The 23,859-nt window shown below is 41.2% G+C and overlaps 1 protein-coding gene across 1 annotated transcript in view; it reads left to right on the top strand.

Annotated features, from left to right (window-relative positions):
- Positions 1–22,936, top strand: part of atg14 (autophagy related 14) — a 30,006-nt gene extending 7,070 nt beyond the window's left edge. Inside the window, exons 4-10 of the mRNA XM_078562668.1 lie at positions 990–1,071; positions 10,408–10,645; positions 11,567–11,796; positions 15,649–15,766; positions 17,370–17,460; positions 17,695–17,780; positions 22,014–22,936. Of these exons, the coding sequence (XP_078418794.1) occupies positions 990–1,071; positions 10,408–10,645; positions 11,567–11,796; positions 15,649–15,766; positions 17,370–17,460; positions 17,695–17,780; positions 22,014–22,323 (1,155 nt within the window). The 3' untranslated portion in view covers positions 22,324–22,936. The remainder of the gene's footprint in view (positions 1–989; positions 1,072–10,407; positions 10,646–11,566; positions 11,797–15,648; positions 15,767–17,369; positions 17,461–17,694; positions 17,781–22,013) is intronic.
- The last annotated feature ends 923 nt before the right edge of the window (positions 22,937–23,859 follow it).

Genomic DNA, 23,859 nt, shown 5'->3' with positions numbered 1-23,859 from the left:
CCATGACATTCCAATGACATCAGTCTTAAAGGAATGCAGCTGCCTGAGTTATAACAGTATACCTTCTGACTTTACATGAGCTCCAGCATGAAACATTTGCTAATATATTTTAAAATTTTGGGATGTATACTTCACACTTAGATGTAATGCATGCAAATTTCTGCATTACACGCTGGCCCGGATGATCTGGTCAGCAGCAATGCTGGGTGCATTGCCACTGCCTGCAAAGTTTTCTGCACCCACCTATATTGCACTTTTGCAGCTGGGACTTCCAATCCCAGCTCCAGTAGAAGTGGGACAGCACAGCCTTTCTGGGGCAAGATCGGCGAGCATAGTAGACGACGGACAAAGAGAGGACACACTTCCTTTTTACGCTGTTATATTCGGGTAGGTTTTTAAAGGTCTCAAGTCTTTAAATGGGTGAGCTGAGTGGGTACTCCAGTCAGGAGGATGGTGGGAGAGAGAGCTGGGGGGGGGAGGGTGTGGTTGTGGTGCTCAGTTCAGTTAGGCTGGCTAATTACTGAGTTACAAAAGAGATTAATCTGTGTAACATTTCCAGGGTAGCTTGGTCCTGCGTATTTGAGCCAGGTTTCTGACCCTGAGCTCCAGATCAGAGATTTTCACATTGTGTCTGGGGCAGCGCAAACCCGCCCATCGGAAGTTTAAACTTCGTGGGCAATTACAGCGCATGTGTGTACTCCAGGACTTAAAATAGACTTAAGTTCAGATTTCGCTACTCTGGATATTGGAAGATTCGGGCCTTTTTTTTAAAAAGGAAAGAAATCAATCATTTCTGATGTACATGCAAACTTCCTCAGCAACAGAAAATACATTCTAATTCACTTCTGAAGCCCAAAAAAGCCTGTCAGAGTTTGAACAATTGATTTATGGATAGTTGAGCAGTCCCAACTTATGTCTGATTTGATCTGTCACTTTTAAGTCCACAACTGTACTTTAGCAGTGGAATAATAAATTCTCTCTTTTTTCAGAAATGGAAGATTATGTCATGCCAAATAAGGATTGAACAGCTGAAAGACGCAATTTGTTGTGGAAATGAGGAAGTACATAGAGGTACGGAAACTGAGTGAATTTTTTTTAAATTGTGTATGAATTAATGTTTTATTGATCTCAAATCTAGTGTTGATTTTTTTCTATTTGCTGCTTCACTATGCACTTTTCTGACTGAAGCAGTGACTCCACACCTGCTCATAGACCTGTCAGTTACATCTAAAATCAATTGCATACAGGTGCATGAAAGCAGCCAAGTTAATATGCTTCTAATTTACCCTTCCTGCTGACACTCAGGATGTCTTTATATTAAAATGTGACCAGGTGCTTAGAATGGCATGGTTAGAAAATTCAATGGGAAATTGCAAATGGACGTTTACATCTTGTCTTTCTGCAGTACATTTTTGTTAAGACAACTTAAAGGGTGTTTCCTCAAAGTGGCCTGTGAGCTAAGAATTTGTATGTATGTGTACGTAGCCCCCTTTTAATTTGCAAGTGATTAAATTTAAAAACAGAAAAGGTTAGTTTATTACAAAACAAAACTGTTTGTTTCTTAAGTAGAAGTAATAAAGTTACTAATGAAATACATACAAAGATTAAATGCAAATAAGGATAAAGGATACTTAGAAGGATGAAACTCAGTTCAGTCCTTTAAAATATTGTTGCCGCCCTGTAGCTTGCAATTGAAGTGTTTGTTGTCTGGAGTGAAGTGTTATGTTCAGCAGCTATGATGGCTTCTGTAATCAAATAGTTGGAGGCTGCCTTTGTAGGTGGATTCAGCAGGTTTGGAGAGCCAGTGAAGGTCCCTTTTCTTTCCTGGTTCTACCAGCACAGCACTTAAAGACTTCCTGGATTCCTTTTTCAGCAGAACAATAATGATTTCTGGCCAACTTCCTCAATGATTCCTGGTGACAGAGGGAAATCCAGCTCTCACACGCAGTTCACAGATTTTTTTTTTTTATTGTAAAAATATACTTTATTCATAAAAAATCTTCAATCACATTCAAAACCATTTCAAAAACAACATTACAAGGGTACAATCCAGGTTAAACTTTTACAAAATGTATCACCAGGTGCATCAGTACAAACAATATTACAATCATTTACAGCCTTTCATTTTGATCTGTACAGCCCGAGGGGCTCTAAACAGTTCCCAGTCTCTCGGTGCGCTGTGGTAGAAAGGTCTTAGACCGCGACCCTTCCCCATTGCGCCTTTGCGGCAGCTGCCCCAAGCTTTAGTGCGTCCCTCAGCACGTAGTCCTGGACTTTGGATTGTGCCAGTCCGCAACAATCGGTCGGGGACAACTCTTTGTGCTGGAAGACCAACAAGTTTCGGGCAGACCAAAGCGCGTCTTTCACCGAGTTGATGATCCTCCAGCTGCAGTCGATGTTTGTCTCGGTGTGTGTCCCTGGGAACAGCCCGTAGAGCACAGAGTCCTGTGTCACAGAACTGCTCGGGATGAACCTCGACAGCAACCACTGCATCTCTCTCCAGACTTTCTTTGCAAAGGCACAATCCACAAGGAGGTGAACAACGGTCTCTTCCCCACCACAGCCACCTCGAGGGCATCGTGCAGAGGGGGTGAGACTCCTGGCGTGTAGGAAGGATCTGACGGGGAGGGCCTTTCTCACCACCAGCCAAGCTACGTCTTGGTGCTTGTTGGAAAGTTCTGGCGATGAGGCATTCTGCCAAATGACTTTGACAGTCTGCTCGGGGAACCATCCCACAGGGTCCACCCTCTCCTTATCCCTCAGGGCCTCTAGGACGTTACGTGCTGACCACTGCCTGATGGACTTGTGGTCAAAGGTGTTTTTCTGCATAAATTTTTCCACCAGGGACAGGTGGTACGGCACGGTCCAACTACTTGGAGCGTTCCGCGGCAGCGTGGCCAGACCCATCCTTCGCAACACCGGGGACAGGTAGAACCTCAGCACGTAGTGACACTTGGTGTTTGCGTACCGAGGGTCTACGCACCGCTTGATGCAGCCACACACAAAGGTGGCCATCAGTATGAGGGCGATGTTGGGCACGTTTTTTCCCCCTTTATCTAGAGGCTTGTACATCGCGTCCCTGCAGACACGATCCATTTTCGACCTCCAGATAAAGCGGAAGATGGCTCGAGTGATCGCCATCGCGCAGGAGTGTGGAATGGGCCAGACCTGCGCCACGTACAGCAACAGCGAGAGTACCTCACACCTGATGACCAGGTTCTTACCCGCAATGGAGAGGGAGCGTCGCTCCCACATGCCCAGTTTCCTTTTCACCATAGCCACTCGCTCCTTCCAGTTTCTAACGCATGCCCCGGTCCCTCCGAACCATATCCCCAGCACCTTCAGGCCGTCAGCCCTGACAGTGAAGGGGACAAAGGATCGGTCAGCCCAGTTCCCAAAGAACATGGCCTCGCTCTTCCCACGATTTACCTTGGCTCCCGAGGCCAGTTCGAACTGGTCGCAGACGTGCATCAGTCTGCGCACCGACAGCGGATCCGAGCAGAAGACGGCGACGTCGTCCATGTACAGGGAGGCTTTTACCTGAGTGCCTCCACTGCCTGGGATCGTCACTCCTCTTATGCCCGGATCCTTCCTGATGGACTCGGCAAAGGGTTCTATGCAGCACACGAAAAGGACAGGCGAGAGAGGACAGCCCTGCCTGACTCCAGATTTAATCGGAAAGCTATCTGTTTCCCACCCATTGATTGAGACTGCGCTACTGATGTTAGTGTAGAGCAGTTGGATCCAATTTCGAATTCCCTCCCCAAACCCCATTTTGGAGAGCACATCCCCCATGTAGGTGTGCGATATTCTGTCAAAGGCCTTCTCCTGATCCAAGCTGATGAGGCAGGTATCCACACCCCTGTCCTGTACATAGGCAATCGTATCCCTGAGCAGCGCCAGGCTGTCAGAGATCTTCCTGCCTGGCACAGAGCAGGTCTGGTCAGGGTGAATCACCAATTCCAGAGCGGATTTGACCCGGTTGGCGATGACCTTGGACAGAATCTTATAGTCCACATTCAACAGTGAAATGGGTCGCCAATTTCTAATTTCCTCCCTTTCCCCCTTGTGCTTGTAGATGAGGGTGATGATGCCTTTCCTCATGGATTCTGACATGCTGCCGGCCAGGAGCATACTCTCGTACACTTCTAGCAGGTCTGGGCCGATCAAGTCCCACAGAGCCGAATACAACTCCGCCGGCAGGCCGTCGCTTCCGGGGGTTTTACTCTTCTCGAAGGACTCGAGGGCCTTAGTCAGTTCGTCAGGAGTTAGCGGTTTGTCTAGGCTCTCCCGCGTACTGTGGTCTAAGACCTCCGTGATAGAGGACAGGAAGGACTGGGAGGCCGTGCTGTCCGTGGGCTTCACGTCATACAGACCGGCATAAAAGGATTTGCTGATCCTCAGAATGTCGGACCGTGATGACTTTACTGAGCCGTCTTCTTCCTTCAGGCTGCTGATCACAGAGCGCTCTCTGTGTACCTTTTGGAAGAAGAAACGTGAGCACGTCTCATCCTGCTCCACGGAGCGGACTCTGGAACGGAAGATGATCTTGGAGGCCTCCGAGGCAAAGTGCGAGGCTTGCTGGCCCTTCACCTCTTGGAGCTCCTCCTTGACATCGACCCCCATCAACTGCAGCCGGAGCAGATTCTGCATCTTTTCCTGGAGTCGGGACATTTCCCTCTGTTCCTTTCTAGCTTTCTGGGTGCCTTTGCGGATGAAAAACCTCTTGATGCTTCCCTTGATCACTTCCCACCAGTGTGTCAGGGACTCAAAGAGGGGTTTCACGGTTCTCCAACCTTTGTAATCCCTCTTGAGCTCCTCAATGTTCTCTGGGGTCAGCAGTTGCACATTTAGCTTCCATGCCCCCCTGCCCACCCTCAGGTCTTCCTCCAAGTGGCAGTCCGCCAGTAGGAGGCAGTGGTCAGAGAAGAACACCGGCTTGACGTCGGTGGATCTGACTGTGAATGCACGGGACACAAACAGGAAGTCTATCCTGGAACGAATGGACCCGTCTGGCCGCGACCAGGTGTATCTACGCTGCGCTCCGTCTGCAGGGTTGCTGAAGACGTCGTGCAGCTTGGCATCCTTAACTGTTTCCATCAGGGATCTGGACGTAGCGTCCAATCTGCTTCCGGCCCTGCCGGATCGTCCAGCCGCATCGATGATGCAGTTGAAGTCCCCGCCCAGAATGACCGGCCTGGAGGTCGCCAGCAGCAGTGGGAGCTGCTGAAAAACCTCCAGCCGCTCAGCCCCTTGTGCCGGGCCGTACACGTTAATTAACCGGAGTGGAGCGTTCTTGTACATTACGTCTGCTACCAGGAGTCGCCCGCCCACCACCTCCTTGACCTCGGAGACGGTGAAGTTGCCTCCCCGCAGCAGAATACCCAGGCCGGAGGAACGAGAGTCGTTTCCGCCCGACCAGATCGATGGCCCGTGGGACCACCATCGTGACCATTGCCTGTAGGAGCTGAGGTGCGGTATCGCACACTCCTGCAGAAACAACAGGTCAGCTTTGACCTTGGCTAGGTAGTCCAAGGTCGCAACACATCGCGTAGTAGATTTAATGCTACGCACATTTATGGATACAATCTTTAAACCCATATTAAAGCATTTATTCTCCTACCAAACCCACTGTCTCTGAGAGTCCCAGACCTTTAGTCTGCTCCTTCATACCCGTAGTGAGCTCAAATTCCTTCACTTTGGATGGGCTGAGGTAGATCTCCTTGGCCGTGTTCTGCTCCAGTGGCATCTGGAGGTTCACGTGGTGAGCGGGTTTTGAGATGACCTTTGCTGGAGAAGCTTCTCCAAAACTCACCCCCTCTGGGGGGTTGCTGTTCCCGGCTTCCTGGAGCTGGGGTGCGATGATTGCCTCACTGCTCCCAGATTCCAGGGGCTGTGGTGCACTGGCCTCCTCAGGTTGCAGGCAAAGTTGGGGTGCGCTGGTCTCCTTGTTGTCTCCAATTTTCTGGAGCTCGGGTGTCTCGTCCTCCAACGCCCTGGAGCTTTGCCGCCTCTTCTGTCGGTGCCGCTCTGGCACTTCATCATCCGAAGAGCTGCTGCCCTTGTCATCCGTGTCGGATGGGAGACGCCTCTTGCCGCTTCTCTGGGAAACGCCTTTGCTTCTTCTTCGCTCCCTCTTACTTTTCTTGTTCTTCACCGTCCGCCACTCCCCCTGCTGCTTTTCCACTGCTGCCTCCTCCTCCATTGATTCGCTGTCCTGAGGACTGGAAGGTTCAGGGGGTAGTGCTGTTGATTGGCTCTCTGTTGCCTCAATCTCTTTCTCCACCTTGTCTCTCTCTGTGTCCTCCTTTAGTTCACAGATAGCTTAGCTGAGAACTGTGGGCTGGAACTGTCGTCCGGATGTCTCCTGGGTTCTCAGCCAGACTTTATCCAGTTCAAAAGTCAAAATGGCTGCTATCCCAACCTGTTGAATCATGCTTCCATATTAGGTATTGGATTAGCCCAGGTCTAGGAACAGGTTCCATCCATTGCCTTTTAGCCAAGATAATTAACCTTTTTAAATGTCTCAGTCATTAACTTGAATGGTTCCCATTCTTCCAGGCCTGGTGAGATAGGAAAGGGCTATTCACACCTCCAGAGAAGCGATTGTCAATGTGTTTCTGTTTACCCTTGTGGAAATGTGCATTGAATTTCTTCACACATATCTAGAGGTGTCTACTTGCAATCCACTTGGAACCTTCTAGTAGCTTGACAAACTTTGCAGTTGTAAAAGGTCAGGTGACTTTTGGTAGCCATTTTTAAGGCTCCTCGTGTCCATTTAAAAGAAAGATGAGCTTTTTTCACAAAATCTGTAATATCATTTCTACATGTTTGTGACACTGCCAATGTGCTATCTTGACCCAAAATCACTAATATTTTTATTGCTAAAATCACATTGAAGAGGGCTGCTGCTCTTATTGTAATGTAACTTACACTAGATCCCTGTGTATGTTTCTTACTCTTATAGTTTTATGTTTAGGTTCACTTACTTGGGCTAACAGTATTTTGCCTCTGAAAAATTGAGAGTCAATTATTTACTTACTCATTCATGGTTTGTACAAACTCCAGCCCCAATGAAATCATTCTTGAAAAATAAAGCTGATGTCATTGGGAAGGTCAGTGGAATTCTCAACAATTTTTGATTGTCAAATTTTTGTTGCATAGATGTTTAATCTTCATACAATTCGTATAGTTATCTTTTTAATAACCACACATGACATAATTTGAAATGAATCTTAGAGTTATTTATTAATTGGGAAATAGCTTTATGATTTGCCACATTTAGACAAATCATTCGAAGTCCAGCAATTAGAATCTTGAAAATAGGCTTGCTATTCATGTTATCCTGCATTCTGCTTTATTCCTGGTTTGTGGTCCAATTCATGGCTTGAAGCTATTTACTTTTGCTGAATGTGCCAATTGTATGTGCAGGTATGGTTGGAAAATAAAGTACAAATAGTACTAAAAAAAATATTTTCTCTCACTCACACACAACCTCCAGCTCTATCTCTCTTTGAGTTTGACTTAATCTTTTCATTGAGGGAAGAAAGTATAACCATTGATAAAAATAGGTGGCCATTTGGCCTTCCTTTCTATGCTGTCCCTTTCATGAAGCTATCAATTAATCCCACTCCCCTGCCCTTTCCCTTTAATCCTGTTATTTCAGCCCCGCTCCCCTTCCAGTATTTATCCAATTCTGTTTTGAACCTGTTTCAACCACCCTTTCAGTCAGTGGATTCCAGCTCATCTCTGGTACTTCATTTTCCTCTCCACCCACATCTTACTTTCCATTCCCAACCCTACTTCCTTTTGTGTCTGCAGCAGGGAAAAGTGCTCTTGAAATTTGCTTAGTCTTGCGCTTTCAAATTCACAGTTGTCTGACCTTTGGCCCTCCATTCACCACAAAATTTCTGCAGCTGCTGATATACACAGCCACCTTTGATGTCCAAGTCCTCATTAACACCATTACATTCATCACGGCTGTTCCCCCTGATACGACCCTCATCTCCGTTCCCTTAAATTCAAGGGATGCAGACTTGAAAATATATGGTGGGCAACTATTTTACCATGTTAGAGTAGCGTAGTGGTTATGTTACTGAACTAGTAATCCAGTTCTGAAGAAGAGCTATATGGACTCGAAATGTTAACTCTTGTTTCTCTCTCCACAGATGCTGCCAGACCTGCTGAGTTTTTCCATCATTTTCTGTTTTTATTTTATATTAGTAACCCAGAACCTGGACTAATGATAGTGAGATTAGTCCCGCCGTGGAAGCTGAGGAATTTAAGTTCAGTTAATTAAATAATAGTATCAGTAATGGTGACCATGAAACTATCAGTCATAAAAACCCACCTAGTTCACTGATGTCTTTAGGGAAAGAAACCTTCCACCCTCACTCTCTGTGACTCCACAACAATGTGGTGGATTGTGAACTGCTATTTAGAATGGCCTAGAAAGTCACACAGTTGTACCAAAATGCTATGATAAAGAAGAATAAAACCAGATGGACCACCCAGTCAATCCTGCAAAGCTTTCCTCACTAACATCTGGAGATGTGCCAAAATTGGAAGAGCTGGTCTGCAGCTTAATCAAGCAACAGTCTGACAATCATTCTGTCAGAACAATACCTTTCAGCTAATGTTGCATCACTATCCCTGGGTATGTCCTGTCCCACAGGCAGGACTGACCCACCAGAGATGGCAGCACACTGGTGTACAGGCAGGAGGGAGTGTCTGTGGGTGTCCTCAAAATTGACTGAATCCCATGGAATCTCATGGTACAAGGCAAACATGGGCAAAGAAACGTCCTGCTGGTTATTCCCTACCATCCTCCCTCAACTGATGAATCAGTACTCCACTTGTTGAAGCCACTTGAAAGAAACACTAAGGGTAGCAAGGCACAGAAAATGTACACTCGGTGGGGACTTCAAAGCTCATTAATAGTGGCTCGGTAGCACTACTGTTGAGCAAGCTGGCTGCATCCTGAAGGATATAGCTGCCAGAGTGCTCCTGCCTGAGGGAAAAACCTACTTGACTTCATCCTCACCGACAGCGACAAGGAGACTGAATGATGGTAGATATTTCCCTTTGTTGTACACAGAATAATGGAGCAGTTCTGTGAAATATACCCTTTAAGTTTGGAAGAAGTTCCTGAAAAATCTGTACATGTTTTTGCCGTGCACATGTTAGCAGAGTTTTCATTGTTCTGATCCCAAGTTTAAAGAGTAACATGTCATAGATGAGCTCTAAGCAGAGGTCAGAAATATATCCATCTGTAGAGGGAAGGAAAATTGGAAGTGTAAGATCTGGGGTTTCCTTTAATTGTTGGTCTGAGGTCAATTACAATTACAGGCTTAAGTTGCGAGAGCTGATCTAAAAGTGACCTTCAGTTCAGATTAGCTACAGACCACTTAATCATGGAATTTATTAAGTTTATCACAATAAATACAAAAATGTAATACTTGACAATAAGCAGTGGTAAGTAGTCACATTCACTGTGGAACACTGGTCCTTGACCTCAAGTTGACTACGGCGCTTAATTGAAGTCTGTCTTCTCCTCCTCTCGATCTGCGATTTGTGTCTTACAAATCCTTATTTTATACACTTCTCCAGCTTGGCTTTGTGACGTGTTAGGTAAAACTCCTTTTCTGACCATCTGATTGGTCAATAATTACCACATTGTTCTGCCAAGGTTATACCTTGAGCTGGCATGAATTTCAAGACCCTCGTGACCATATGATTTGTCCCTTATGTTGTTTGCAGGGCTTCAGTCTCACTTTCTTTGGACTGCTAATTCTATGCAACTCACTCCTTTTGTTGTTCACAGCTCTTAGTCCAAAAGGTCACATCTCTTGCTGCTGTAGCTCACTTACCTAAAAATGACAGCTAAAAAGGGCCAATATGTGCAGACTCTGTTTCTACAGCTCTTTACTGGATAAGGGTATATTTACAGTCTTTTATTAGACAAAGGGTTGGAAGTTTCCCTGAGGCTGTCCACAGTTTAAAGCATTTCCAGTAAAGTTTTACATTAATCGAATTAACCATTTTACATTGTTTCTCAGCATTTCATATCATTTATACAAACTTTAGCTAACATTCAACTGAGCTTATCCATCATGCTTTGCGATTATCTTACATGCAGAATACAATTTTAACAGATATATTTAAAGATATGACAACTAAGTTCTAGCAGTACTATAAATACCAAAAAACTTAATCCTACAGAAGAAAAATAACCTGGGTTGCTTTTGCACATCTGATTTAAAATGACATTGGCCAAGGTCAGGAAACGTGACTGGAACATTGCGAAGCAAAATATTAAAAATATACCTTATATTTAATAGATGTTTAGTAAAATTGGAAGAAGAAGAAAGTAGTGCTATTTACTTTTAACTTTCTTGCTAAATTCAGAGAAAGAATTGGTATTTAAAAATCAGGAAGACAACCAAAAGTTGCAGCGCCGGGCCCAAAGACATCAAGAAAAAAAGGACAAAATTCAGAGACTCATCCGTAAACTTAATGATTTGGTCGAGAGGAAAAATATTGAGTTCTGGAATCGACAAGAACACCTAGCCCGCAACCGTTGGACACACATCTTGGAACTAACACGTGTAATTTTCCCTCTACAAGAGGTGAAAATTGGAATGAGGTAGGGAGCATTAAAACAAAAATTGGAAACGCTTTCATATTTCTTTATCTTCAAGAGTACTGTAAGCCCTTTGCAAGTTTTGAGGTTACTTATTAGCTTTTTGATAGCTAATACCTACATATATAAACTTGTAGCATTTTGAATTATTTGGTTAAAATGCTGCAGCAGCCTTCTCCAACTTCAAAAAGGTAGAGTATAAAACTGATTGAATGACTGGGTAGAGACTATTTTGCATCCTAAAGGAGAATATAGTATTCTTTTGTGAACGTAAAAAGCTCTTAAATGGTAAGTGCTGCAGGTCTAAATTGTGTCAGAATCTGAACAGTGTGTGAAGAGAAAATATTTTTCTCCTCTTTTGTTTTGACTCCATTAGTGGTTAACTGTTTTCCCAGTATCTTTTTAATTGTCACACTCTAATTGTTCACTAGGATATGCATGAATCTGGTTTTGGATAACTATGCAATTAATTTTTATCCTTACATGTGAAGAAGTACCAGGACATTTTTTTTCTCTGCACAGTTAACGATTGATAACTCAATAGAGCCAAATATACAGTAAATGTTGTATCAATTAAACACAGTGCATGAATTTTTGGAAATATGTTTGTTAAAGCTAGTTCATTAAGTGGTCATAATTTAATATTAAATTTAAATAACAACCTTCCTTGCAATTGAAAGGGATCACGAGCAACTAAATAGATTGACTAAAGGTGATATTGATTTAGTACAAATTCTCACTTTCTATTATCACAGATTTTGTTTTGTATGCATATATATCTTGCTTAAGTATGATTTTTCATTTTAAGTTTTGCCTTTTCTGATACACCACAGTGATCCATATCAATTAATTCGGGATTATAATGTATTCCATTCACTATGACATGTACTAGTCATTAAGCTTTTTTTTTGCTGATTCTGCTAGGGATCCAGCAGATGCAACATTTGAATCTGACAGTGGCATGACCTCCAGTACTGTGAGTGAGCTGGCAGAGGCAAGGAGAACTACTTATCTCTCTGGAAGATGGATCTGTGACGACAACAATGGAGAAACCAACATAGGGATTGTAGGCCGCTGGATATATCTGCCGAGCAATGGGGATTATTCGGCTTACTATAACTGGGTGGAAGAGAAGAAAACTGCACAAGGGCCAGGTAAGGTTTGAAAGTGTGCCTTTGTGTATTTAATGCTGTATATTACACTAAAATCGCTATTTTCAAGCTTGTTTAGTAACTTCTGTATGTCACTAACATTTTTGCCTTCACAATGAACTTCAGGATAGTAAATTGTTGTGTTGATTCTATATGTTCAATGTAATGCCCTAGGAATTCAGATAATGATTCACTAAAAAGGCTATGTATGTGTCGTATCCAACCAAGACTGATTCAATAATAATCTATCATTTCTTTTTTCTGTAAGAACCATTAGAGAAGTACATTTGGCCAGTTTAAACTAATTGGATGTAAGGACAAGACTGTCCATGATTTAAATTGTCTTACTTGGAGGCCATTGCTAGTGTGCAAAATTGAAATATCACAGAGCAGTAGTGCAACTCTTCTAAGCCACATTGTTTTGGCAGAGAGTAACCTCCACCAAACTAGGAATGGCTGAAACAGGTTGCGAAAAGTCTCAAAGCTTTCTATTGCTCTGATTTTTCATCAGAAAATCCATTCTTCCTCAAAGTAAATGAGTATTTGGTGGCACCCAGCTGGAAAGTTATTATCTCCATGTCCGACTGCATTTACTTATTTCTAGTTCAGTTATGTACGTGTAAATTGTGTATGCTTATGGTACTTATGGCTGCCTCATGATGCTACTCATGGATGGAATAAAGGTATATGTGTAAATCCATGTGAATCACCTGCCTCAGTTATGTAAAGAAAGAAACCTATGCCCTTGTGCACCCGAACTCAAAGCCGAATATTGTCTTGGTTACAAACTTGCATGATAAATCAAATCTTGGTTTGTTACAGTCTGTAAAGGATAGCTATACAGAAGTGATTCTTCAAACCTTTGTAACAACTTTTTTTTAAAACTTTAATTTTGAACGCAAGATTCTAGAACAAAAATTATTGCTGCTTTATACCTTTGAAATTGAATGTTATATTGATGTTTTACTTCATTTTTATCTCGACAAATGGGACCTGTATAAATTATTGAAAGGGTTCTTTCTCTGTATACTCCTCCAGCTTTATAACCTTCTGATATTTCTGTGCTCCTCCAATCCTGACCTCTAGCACATTGCTGATTTTATTCGTTCCACCATTGCAGCTATCCTTCAGCTGCATAGCCCCTAGGCTCTGGAATTCCTTCCCTAAATATCTCCGTCTTGCTATCTCTCTCTCTTCCTTTAAGATGTTCCCTACATGGATGAGAAATTTCTGCCGTTTGGCACAATTCTGACATTTGGATCTTGGAACTCTGCCCTTCTAATTTGTTTCTGATCTCCCCTGGCTGCCCCACCTCCTCCAAAGTGGTCAAAGCTGGGAGGAGAGAGCCTCAAAGTCCAGAAAATCTCCACCAGTAACGGCTGGGAGCAGTTACTCAGTTTTGCACCTAGACCAGGCTGTCAGCTGCATCCACAGCTCAAGCCACTCCCAGGGAATTTGAGGGCAATAATTTGGACTCCTTCACATCTAGTGATACTAAGCCAGTGAGTTATCTGTTCATCGGGTGTGGAAATATTGAGTGGGGTGAGTGCTGTGTCACTGTGTGGAACTTTCTCTGCTTAAGTACAGGGTCAGCCTTGCAGACTCTTGGTGGGATTGGGCTGGATTATTGAAGGAGGGAAGAAGGAAGGTGTTTGTTTCTAACTCCCTTATTCCCAAAATCCCAAACCTGACTGTCCTCCCACACAGGACTGGACACAGCGTTCACCTTGGAGACATGCCAATGTGCAGCGACAACAGGGGACTCCGTCCCACCTCCCCTTCTCTCCCCCTTCCTCCACTTCCTCTAACTCCCTTCTCAGGTATCATTGATATTTTGGTAAGGTATGTATTCTGTTCCTTTATAACGAGGTAACTGGAAAGTCAGCATCCCAGCCAGATGAAAAATGAGCCCAACTGCATTCATCTCACGGTACTTTTACAATTCCTCATGCGTCAGATGTTACTTTCAGTAATGTTCCAAGGTTTGTCAGTCAAAAGAAATCAGTTTACAGTAGTTAAATCACTAGCAACTGCAGTGGTCATTAAATAGTTGCTACCAGTACTTGGAGCAGACCACCCAGTTAGCCATGTGTGAATTGTGATCAGATACAAATATTTTCCATAATTTTGCTGATTTCCCTTTTGACCTTAAGTTGTTCGCAAAATATTTTGTCCTCATGAGCAACCATATGTTGAGAAAACATTTTTGAACAATTTGACTAGAAATCGTCTTTGACCACCAGCAAATACACAGATGAAAATGCTCTTTTATAATAAAATTAGCTTTACACTCAATGCAGATAATATGTACTCTCAAATAATTTGTTGGAGGCTGTGATTTTTCCTTTTGTCCTTTCAGTTGTTCACGTGCAAGTTAATATTTACAATTTGCAGTATACAAGTTGTAATATTTACATTGTCAAGATATCTCTGGCTTAGGACTTAAACATGCACAATTATCTTGTACCTGAACAAGGAATCTCCCTTAAGGATGTGATGACTACTTGTTTACGCCACCAGTAGAAACTGAGCTTGATGAAGCCTGTAGAAGCATTTATGTTTCACTACAGATCATAAAAATTGCTATCATTTTTGGACCACTCACGCAGTGACTTTGTTGGTTTGTGTTATAACCTGTACGTGATTGGTTGTCACCAAAATATTTCAGATGATCTTGTCTTTGACCACTAATTTTCAGACCTTTTGGTCTTCAGCTATTATCCCTGTTCCTAAAAAAAACTTCATTGACCAAGCTTTTGGTCAGTCTGATATATTGTTTGAGAACACTCCTTTGTTGAACTCCCTTGGGGCATTTTACTATGTTAAAGGCATTATATAAATGCTAAGATAAAAGCAAAATACTGCGGATGCTGGAAATCTGAAACAAAAACAAAAATTGCTGAAAAAACTCAGCAGGTCTGACAGCATCTGTGGAGAGGAAGACAGAACCAACATTTCGAGTCCGTATGACTCATCAGAACTAAAGAAAAATAGAAATTAGGTGAAATATAAGCTGTTAGAGGGGGCTGGGACAGGTGGAGCTGGATAGAGGGCTAGTGATAGGTGGAGGCAAAGAAGAGATTGCCAAAGATGTCATAGACAAAAGGACAAAGGGGTGTTAACAGTGGTGATATTAGCTAAAGGATGTGCTAATGGTGACATTAAGGGTGGAAAGCAGGATGGGCAAGTATCAGATGGCCCTGGGGGGGTGGGGTAGGGGGAAGGGATCAAAACAGGCTAAAAGGTGGAGATAAAGCATTGGATGGAAATAAATTTTAAAATAATAGAAATGAGTAGGAAAAGAAAAATATATTGAAAAATTTTTTAAATTATTAGAAAAAAGGGGGATCGGAAAGGGGGTGGGGATGGAGGAGAGAGTTCATGATCTGAAGTTAATGAACTCAATGTTAAGTCCGGAAGGCTGTAAAGTGCCTAATTGGAAGATGAGGTGCTATTCCTGCGTTGAGCTTCACTGGAACATTGCAGCAAGCCAAGGACAGACATGTGGGCATGAGAGCAGGGTGGTGTGTTGAAATGGCAAGCGACGGGGGGGAGCCTGGGTTATGCTTGCGGACAGACCGAAGGTGTTCCACAAAGCGGTCTCCCAGTCTGCGTTTGGTCTCTCCAATGTAGAGAAGACTGCATTGGGAGCAGCGAATGCAGTAGACTAAATTGAGGGAAGTGCAAGCGCTGTTTGGTTATGCTGCTGTTAAAATGCTTGGATGTTTTATGATGTTAAAGACACTATGTAAGTGCAAGTTGTTGCTCTCAGTATTTTGTCATATTAAAGATTACTAAATGCATGTTTGTAGATTTTTTTCAATCTATATCTTGCCCTGTGTTGTTTATGTACAGATATGGAGCAAAGTAATCCAGCCTATACCATCAGTGCAGCATTGTGCTACGCCACACAACAGGCAAATATACTTTCTCACATTCTTGATGTAAATCTCCCCAAAAGACTTTGCAACAGGCAAGTATCCTACAATCAAATAGTAACAATAACAATCTTCAGAAGCATGCATATTAAGCTCTCCACTGGATTAAGAAGCACTTTGTTTTACTATTTTAAAACTAATCTAGTGGCAGTTGGATTACTAGAAATGCCTTGGCTCTGACTTTCAAAGTCAAGAATTAATATATGTTGATGGGTGACTAAGAAGAAACACCACAAGAGAAAAAAGAAAAGGCATTCTGAGAGAGATGCAGCCTTTCCTGTTTAATGACTTACTGGGATTGGCCATGGATTATGATAAAAGTGCTAAATTAAATGTACCAGAAGTGGAATTCTCTAATATATCCTCCTTTACACTTCCTCTCTTGTAGGTGATCACTTATGGTAGGGGTCTGGTTCAACAAGCATTGGCACCCACCACAACGTAACTGACCATTTTTGATAGAGATTGGACAGTGAGCACTACTAGACTAACTGGCTATGGGGAACATTACAGCCAACTGAGTCCTGCTCTCAAAATAAATGCAGAAAATGCTGGTAATACTCAGCAGGTCAGGCAGCATCTGTGGAGTGAAACAGAGTTAAATGTTTCAGGAATGAAACATTTAACTCCGTTTCTTTCTACTGATGCTGCCTGACCTGAGTTTTACCAGTGTTTTCTGTTATTCAAATTTCTAGCAGCTGCAGTATTTTTATTTTGTATCAGCCCTAGTGTCACCTGATATTCCAACAGAAGCTGGCACCCAAGCTTTTTCCCTTTTCCAGGCTGGGGAGACCAAGGTGTATTTGATCTCAAACCTATCAACCCCTGCTATCTTTATATGCATGTGTTAATTCAGTATTTACTGGGAATCAAACCTTAGGACCTTCTGGTATATACAGCTACATTCCACATTATGTACCCTTACTCATTGAACCCTCTGGAAAAGAATTCAGATTTTGACATGTCAAGATTAACACAGACCTGTGAGCAGGTTTTCTGTCTGCCATCTGGTGCAATCTTGACTTCCATATTTTGAGCTTAAAAAACAAGTTTTTAATTTCTACACTGCAGACTGACACTAGTCTAAATGAAAGCAAAATTTACAGGTGGTTGGACCCAGACCAAATCCCAAAGATGTGCAGAGATAGATTGAAATTACTTAGGAATTGGCTTCTTCTTTTAAAAGTCAATATCTTATACCTATGAAAAATAACAATCATCATAGTTAAGATGAATAAAATATAAAGAGCTTGTAATGGTTCTTCCCAGTTTTTTTCCAGCCCAACTCAGTGCAAAACATCAACATGTTTGCTCCATTAAGCATATAGGATCTAATTAATTTAACTGCAAAAAGGCAGTGCCTGGTTGATGACCTATTACTTATAATTGCTGAGTTGAAATAGCTTTGCCAAGATGGAGTTGTTTACTCCGTTTTTAACATTCATTCTAAATGTTCCCCAAGCTTTTATTCAATTGTGCCAATATATTTTGTTCCAAAGCATATGCATAACGATGTTGCTAATATTTTGAACTAATTTTCCTATGTTGAGCACATTTTAAAAAAAATTTAGTTTATCATAGCTTTGCAAAAATGGAATTATGAAGTTTTGTATTACTAAGATGATTTCTCTTTTGCAGTGAGTTTTGTGAAGAGAACATGAACAGAAAGAAGTTCATTCGAGCAGTGAATAAGCTAAACACAAACATCCTACATCTCTGCTTTTCCCAGGTACCACAGTTAGATGCCAAATAGACTTAATTTTTGAGTTGTAATTTTATTACTCTTAAGTACCTCAGCATAGTTTGAGCTACTAAAAGCAGAAAAATGTAGCAGTGAGGTAGTTCAGTTATTTTTTAAAATCGTGTTCACAACATATCGTAACAAAGTCTACAGAAAATTCTTAGTTCACACGAACTTAATTTTCGTATTGCTAATCTTTTGCAACATTTTCTTATCACACAGCATGTTAACCCAGAACTGTTGCATCCCTTGCATACACTCCGAAATATTATGCACCTGGTCAGTCCTGAAAATAAAAACCTGGGCAGGTAAGTTGGATCTTAAATAGGCTTGAGAACAAACAGAGTAAGTCTTTGAAGATTCATTTACCTGAAGGCTCAAAGCTTAATTCTAATGAATTTGTTTCTACTCCAAGTTAAATTCTTATTTAAATTATGCATATATTGACTCTATTTCAAATAAATATAGGTGCTTAATTAATGGCATTAAATGCTTTCGATGTAAAGAGCAAAGATAATGCAGCATACTTTGGGGTGGGGGTGGATAAAACTTTACTGCAAGACTTATTGAGGCTTTATAAATAGTGGTCAGCAGCAATAGGAAAAGTATGTTAATATACATGCTTTATCATCACTTTGATCCTTCCTAATCCAAGTTTGAATCCTGGTTAAAAACCAGTCCTCACGACTGCATCAGTATATTCCAGTCGAGCTCCATGATGATTGGCTTTCGATTCTTGATTTGCTGATTGTGTAAATGAAAATGTTGTGCAGGTTGTGTGTCAGTGATAGAGTCCAATTCGAGTGGGCTGATCTGCAAACTACCTATGTCATTTTGATTTGTGAAAGCCTGTTAAATTCAGATGGATTATGATTTTCTGATTTAGTAGTAATGAGGTTTGCTGTTACTCTGCTGATATTAATTTCCTTGATTTCTGGTATGAAACCTGTGTCTTAAATTGTGAAGGTGGACACAAAATATTTGTTCAATGCCTCCGCCATTTCCTCATTCCCCATGATAATTTCTCCTGCCTCTGCTTCTAAGGGACCAATGTTTACTTTAGTTACTCTTGTCCTTTTCATATATTTTTACAAAAGCTCTTACAATCGGTTTTATATTTCTAGTTAGTTTACTGTCATTCTATTTTTTCCCTTTTTATCAAATTTTTAGTGGCCCTTTGCTGGTTTCTGAAACTCTCCCAGTCCTCAGACTTGCTATGTTTTTTTTGCAAAATTGTAAGCCTTTCAAACTAATACTATCCTTAACTTCTTGAGTGAGTCATGGTTGGGTGTTTTTTACTGAAGTTTATTTTTCAATGAAATGCATTTTTGTTGAACATTTTGAATTGTTTCTTTAAATGTCTCCCACTGTTCGTTTACCGCCATACCTTTTAGTCTACTTACCAAATTAACCTTAGTTCTCTCCTCATACCTATGTAATTGGCTTTGTTTAAGTTTAAGATTCCTGTTTGTGATTGGAGTATGTTGCTTTCAAATTTAACATGGAATTCAATGGTATTATGATCACTATTTTCCAGTGGATCTTTTACAACAACATTACTAATTAACCCTGCTTCATTGTACAATACTAGTTCTAAGATAATGTTATCCCGAGTCAGTTCCACAACGTGTTGTCCCAATAAACTGTTACAAAACATTCTAAATGAAGATTGAATTGCCCCACAACTATCACATTGTCTTTGTTACAAGCTCAAATAATTTCTTGTTTAGTGCTCTTAAAAGTTTAATCCTTACAAGAGCTTGGTGTTCGTTGGAATTCACGCTAATGCTGTCTATATTTTTGAACATGAAGTCCTCATGACTTGCTTGGAATGCAATATCAGGACATCTTTGAGTATCAGCAACAGGGCATTTGCACTGTTAGAAAATTAAGTCTAGAGCAGACGCACACCAAACAAAGAAACTGAGAGAATGAGGAACTTCTAGATTGAGCTTTTCAGAATGTCATCATCCAAGAGACAATTCTGGATATTTCAGTGTATCTCACTGGAGAGAATGTAGAGAGTAATGCAGAAAACAGGAAACTATAAGCCAGTTAGCTTGACGTCGGTTGTGGGGAAGTTATTAGAATCAATCATTAAGGAGGTTATAGCTTGGCACTTAGAAGAGCACAAGGCAATTGGGAAGAATCAGTATGGTTTTGTGAAAAGAAAATCATGTTTAATCAATTTATTGGAGTTTTTGAAGGAGTAAGATGTGCATTGGATAAAGGGGAGCCTTTGACGTACTGTACTTGGATTTCCAGAAGGCATTTGATAAGGTGCCATATCAAAGATTATTACGGAAAATAAAGGTGCATGGTGTAGTGGGTAACATATTAGCATGGATAGAAGATTGGCTGGCTGGCAGAAAGCAGAGAGTATGCATAAATGAGTCTTTTTCTGATTGGCATCCCACAGGGGTCTGTACTGGGGCCTCAACTTTTTACAATTTACATCAATTACTTAGATGAGAGGAGTGAAGACATAGTAGCTAAATTTGCAGATGACAAAGATAGGTAAGAAAGTATGTTGTGAAGAGGACATGAGGAGGTTGCAGATGGATATAGATAGGTTGAGTGAGTGGGCAAAGATCTGGCAAATGGGAGTTTAATGTGGGAAAATGTGAAGTTGATCACTTTGGCAGGAAGAACAAAAAAATCGGAGTATTACTTAAATGGAGAACGACTGCAAAAACAAAAATTGCTGGAAAAACTCAGCAAGTCTGACAGCATCTGTGGAGAGGAAAACAGAGTTAACGTTTCGAGTCCGGATGACTCTTCATCAAAACTAAAGAGAAATAGAAATGTGGTGAAATATAAGCTATTTAAGGAGGGGTGGGACAGGTGGAGCTGGATAGAGGGCCAGTGATAGGTGGTAGACAGATTCTTGTTAGGCAAGGGAATCAACGGTTATCGGGGTTAGATGGGAATGTGGAAATCGAAACACAAGAAAGATCAGCTGTAATCTTATAGAATGGCGAAGCAAGCTCGAGGGTCCGAATGGCCTACTCTTCCTATTTCTTATGTTCTAAGTGGATGACTATCCTCAGCTGCAGCAGATGAAGACTGGACTCAGAGGTGCAGGCATCTCGAGTTGCTGGAACTGGATAAATACACGGTGGATATTAATTGAGGTGGTTCTCAGCTGTGTTGTGGGCAGCATGGAGTAAGGTTCTACCTGGGAGTTAAGAAGCAGATAGGCAACCAAAATTGTAATGGGAGAATTTACAGTTGGGAACAGTCAGTCTTTTTGCACTTCTGATTGCAGACTAAAATAGTTGCCTCCTTGGTTCCAATATGAAGGTCATCGCAGGGTAGAAAGGCAGATTGAACAGTCCGAGCCATGGACTGTGTTGGAACTAATGAGCTAGATTGAAGTGGATTTGAGGTCTTGAAGGAGGTGGTTAAGGGCTTGGCCAGAAAATGGGGTTGATAGAAAGTCAGTTGAAAATACAGGCTGCACAGAGTACCAAATATCTTAAGACAGGTAAGACATCAAAGAATACAGTTCCATGGTTAAATAGTGAGATTAAAAGTAAACTGAAGCACAAAAGGATGGAATGATAAAATGAATATAAAGATGGTTCCTTCCTGTCGTTGAACATTTTCAGCTATGCGAGGTGAAAAGGTGGTATTGGCATAGCACTGCTGGTGTTAAATCAGCATTGCATGCTGATTGACATCATGATCTGCCTACTCTGCATACTTCTGGCAAATATTTACTGCACTAACACCTCCAATAATATGGTGTTCGGTGTGATTCACCCACAGGTGTGCATTCACACCACCAGTACCATTTTGGAATTTAAAGTATTCATGAATTGCAACAGCCAGTCAGTCAGTTAGAGCCACTGTAGTACTTGCTGTTTTTTAATTAAAAGCGTATGTTGCAGTGACAAAGCCAATACCAATTGGTGCAATGACTCATTAAAAATTTAAGCAGGATTCACAACCAATCTTCAGAGAGGAAATAGGAGAAAAGAATTGAAAGAAAAACTTTGTCTCACTAAATGGCAAATTCTATAAGTTTCTACTTTGCATTATCCACACTTGAGAATTTGAATATGTTGTATTAGTAGTGATTTCTGCTATCACTATAGTTTCTAAATATTGGTAGTTCCAGATATTTTATGTCTGCTTTGATTCTGCCTGTATTTGAACATATTACTTATGTTATCTTCCTGTTAGCTCTTGAGCAGGCCAGAATGAGGGAAGAAATGTTAATTTCACACCCAGTATTATTGCAATGTGTTTTTTTCCCCCCTTTGGCACAGATTGGATATATATGAGAAGCTACATTATGATTTCTACTTGCCAACAGATGAATTTTAGACGTGAACAGATCTTCAGTATTTCAAAATATGATTTGCATCCATTGGCATGTAGAAGTCATGACTAAATTTATCAAAGGGAGTATAGTTTTAAAAGAAACTAATTGTACATTCAAATGTAGTCATTTGCAACATTCCTTAGGTGAAAGTCAATATTTGAGAATCTGTACATTATTACATGTGTAAAAACTGTAATGTTTTTGTATTTAGATCTGGGCCTTTCGAAATCAGTGCTGATCTTGAAGATTCAATGGAGTTGGTAGATCCAAATATTGCTGCTCAAACAGATGAGAGTGGTGATGAATATATAACTGATGAAGAGACTGACTTGGGAACAGATTGGGAGACTGTACCCAGTCCTAAATTTTATGATATCCCTTCTCAGCCAGTGGAAGTACTGCAAAGCCAAGCCATGCAAGCATCTCAGCCAATCAGCAATAGTAACAGCACAGGTGGTATGATCTCTTCTGCAGCAGCTTCTGTTACATCATGGTGGAAACAATACTATGGACACCGCTGATTACTTGCTGAATTAGAACATAAACTTCCAATAAAAAGAAAACATGTGAAAACAACACTTGAATAGTGCCTATAAAACACAATAACAAAACTGGACAATTGTGTTTATATGGATCAGAGGCATAAAACCACTAAAAACTGCAACTGGCCAAATTCTGATTTGGCATAATGGAACTACCTTCCCTGTTGAGTAAGCTAATGCAAAATTGAGACTGGTGTTGTTAGGAGCAATTTTTGGTCAAATATTACTCATTTTTATAGAAAAATACTGATCTCAGTAAATTGTTTTTCAAAATCATCAATTTTATTGCTGACATTGTGATCCATAAGTCAGACCTCTTTAATAGAATGCACTGGCAGAAGGGGGTGTTGGTGGGCAGTTTATAACTTCATAATGAACTCAAACGTACCTTGATCAAGGGGAAATCCAAATGAGAGAATTTAGAATATGGTTTCATCAAATTGGATGGAATCAGGTTACCTCTTGGGCTGTTTTCAGTGACACGTCACCCCCCCCCTAGTTGTTAACCTGGTATGCTCCCTATAATTACCATCACAACAGATACTTGCAAGGTTGTATCTGAAACAGGTCAGTGATAAAATTTACATTTTTTTTTAATAAGTAAAACTAAGTAGTATGTGCTATGACCATATTCTTGTATGAAAAGGAATCAGAATCAAACAAGGCCCATCATCCATGCGCTGTCCAATTAGTCCCCTTTACCTGCTCTTTTCTCCATATTCCATAATTTTTTTCCTTTCCAACTCTTTCAAAATCATTAGTGAATTGCTTTCACCCCCTTTGGGAGAGGGCAGATCATAAGGGAAAAAAATACACTGCCAGCTGTTATATTGCCCACTACTTTAAATGTGACTGGTAACCCTTCTGCCACAGGTGGTAAATTCTCCTTATTTACTCTATCAATACCCTTCAAGATTTTGGCCACTTATCAGATCTCCCGTTCTTTCCTTGAAGGAGAACAACCCCAATTTCCATAGTTCCTCCAGATAACTAAAAATCTTTCATCTCTAGTTCCACACTAGTAAATTTCTGCATCGTCTTTAGAAAGGATGGCAATGGCATAAAGTACAGTGCTCAAAAATGGCTTAATACTCCAGCGTATTTTAAAATTTCCACAGAATTTCTTTGCTTTTGTAATCAAAGCCTCTATCTCTATATAAAGCCAAGGATCCTGTCTGCTTTTTAAACAGCCTTCTCAACTTGTTCTGCCAATTTCAAAAACTTGTGTACATATACCCCTGCTCTCTGTTCCTGTTGCCCCTTAAAATTGTACCATTTAGTTCGTATTGCCTTTCCTCATTCTTCCTACCAAAATGAATCACTTTGCACTTCCGTATTAAATTTCACCAGCTTATGTACGTCCTCCTAAAGCGTGTTAGTATGCTTCTCACTGTTTATTACATTTGAATTTTGTGTGATCTGTATACTTTGAAATTCTACCCAATAGACCCAGGTCCAGGCCATTAATCTATTTTCAAAAAGCAGTGGTTCCAGCACTGAACCCTGGGTTAAGGT

This window comes from Cetorhinus maximus, chromosome 18 (assembly GCF_964194155.1).
Source record: "Cetorhinus maximus chromosome 18, sCetMax3.hap1.1, whole genome shotgun sequence".
Taxonomy (NCBI): Eukaryota; Metazoa; Chordata; class Chondrichthyes; order Lamniformes; family Cetorhinidae; genus Cetorhinus; species Cetorhinus maximus.
The sequence above is the reverse complement of the archived record's forward strand: the minus strand, read 5'-3'. Positions and strand labels throughout refer to the sequence as shown.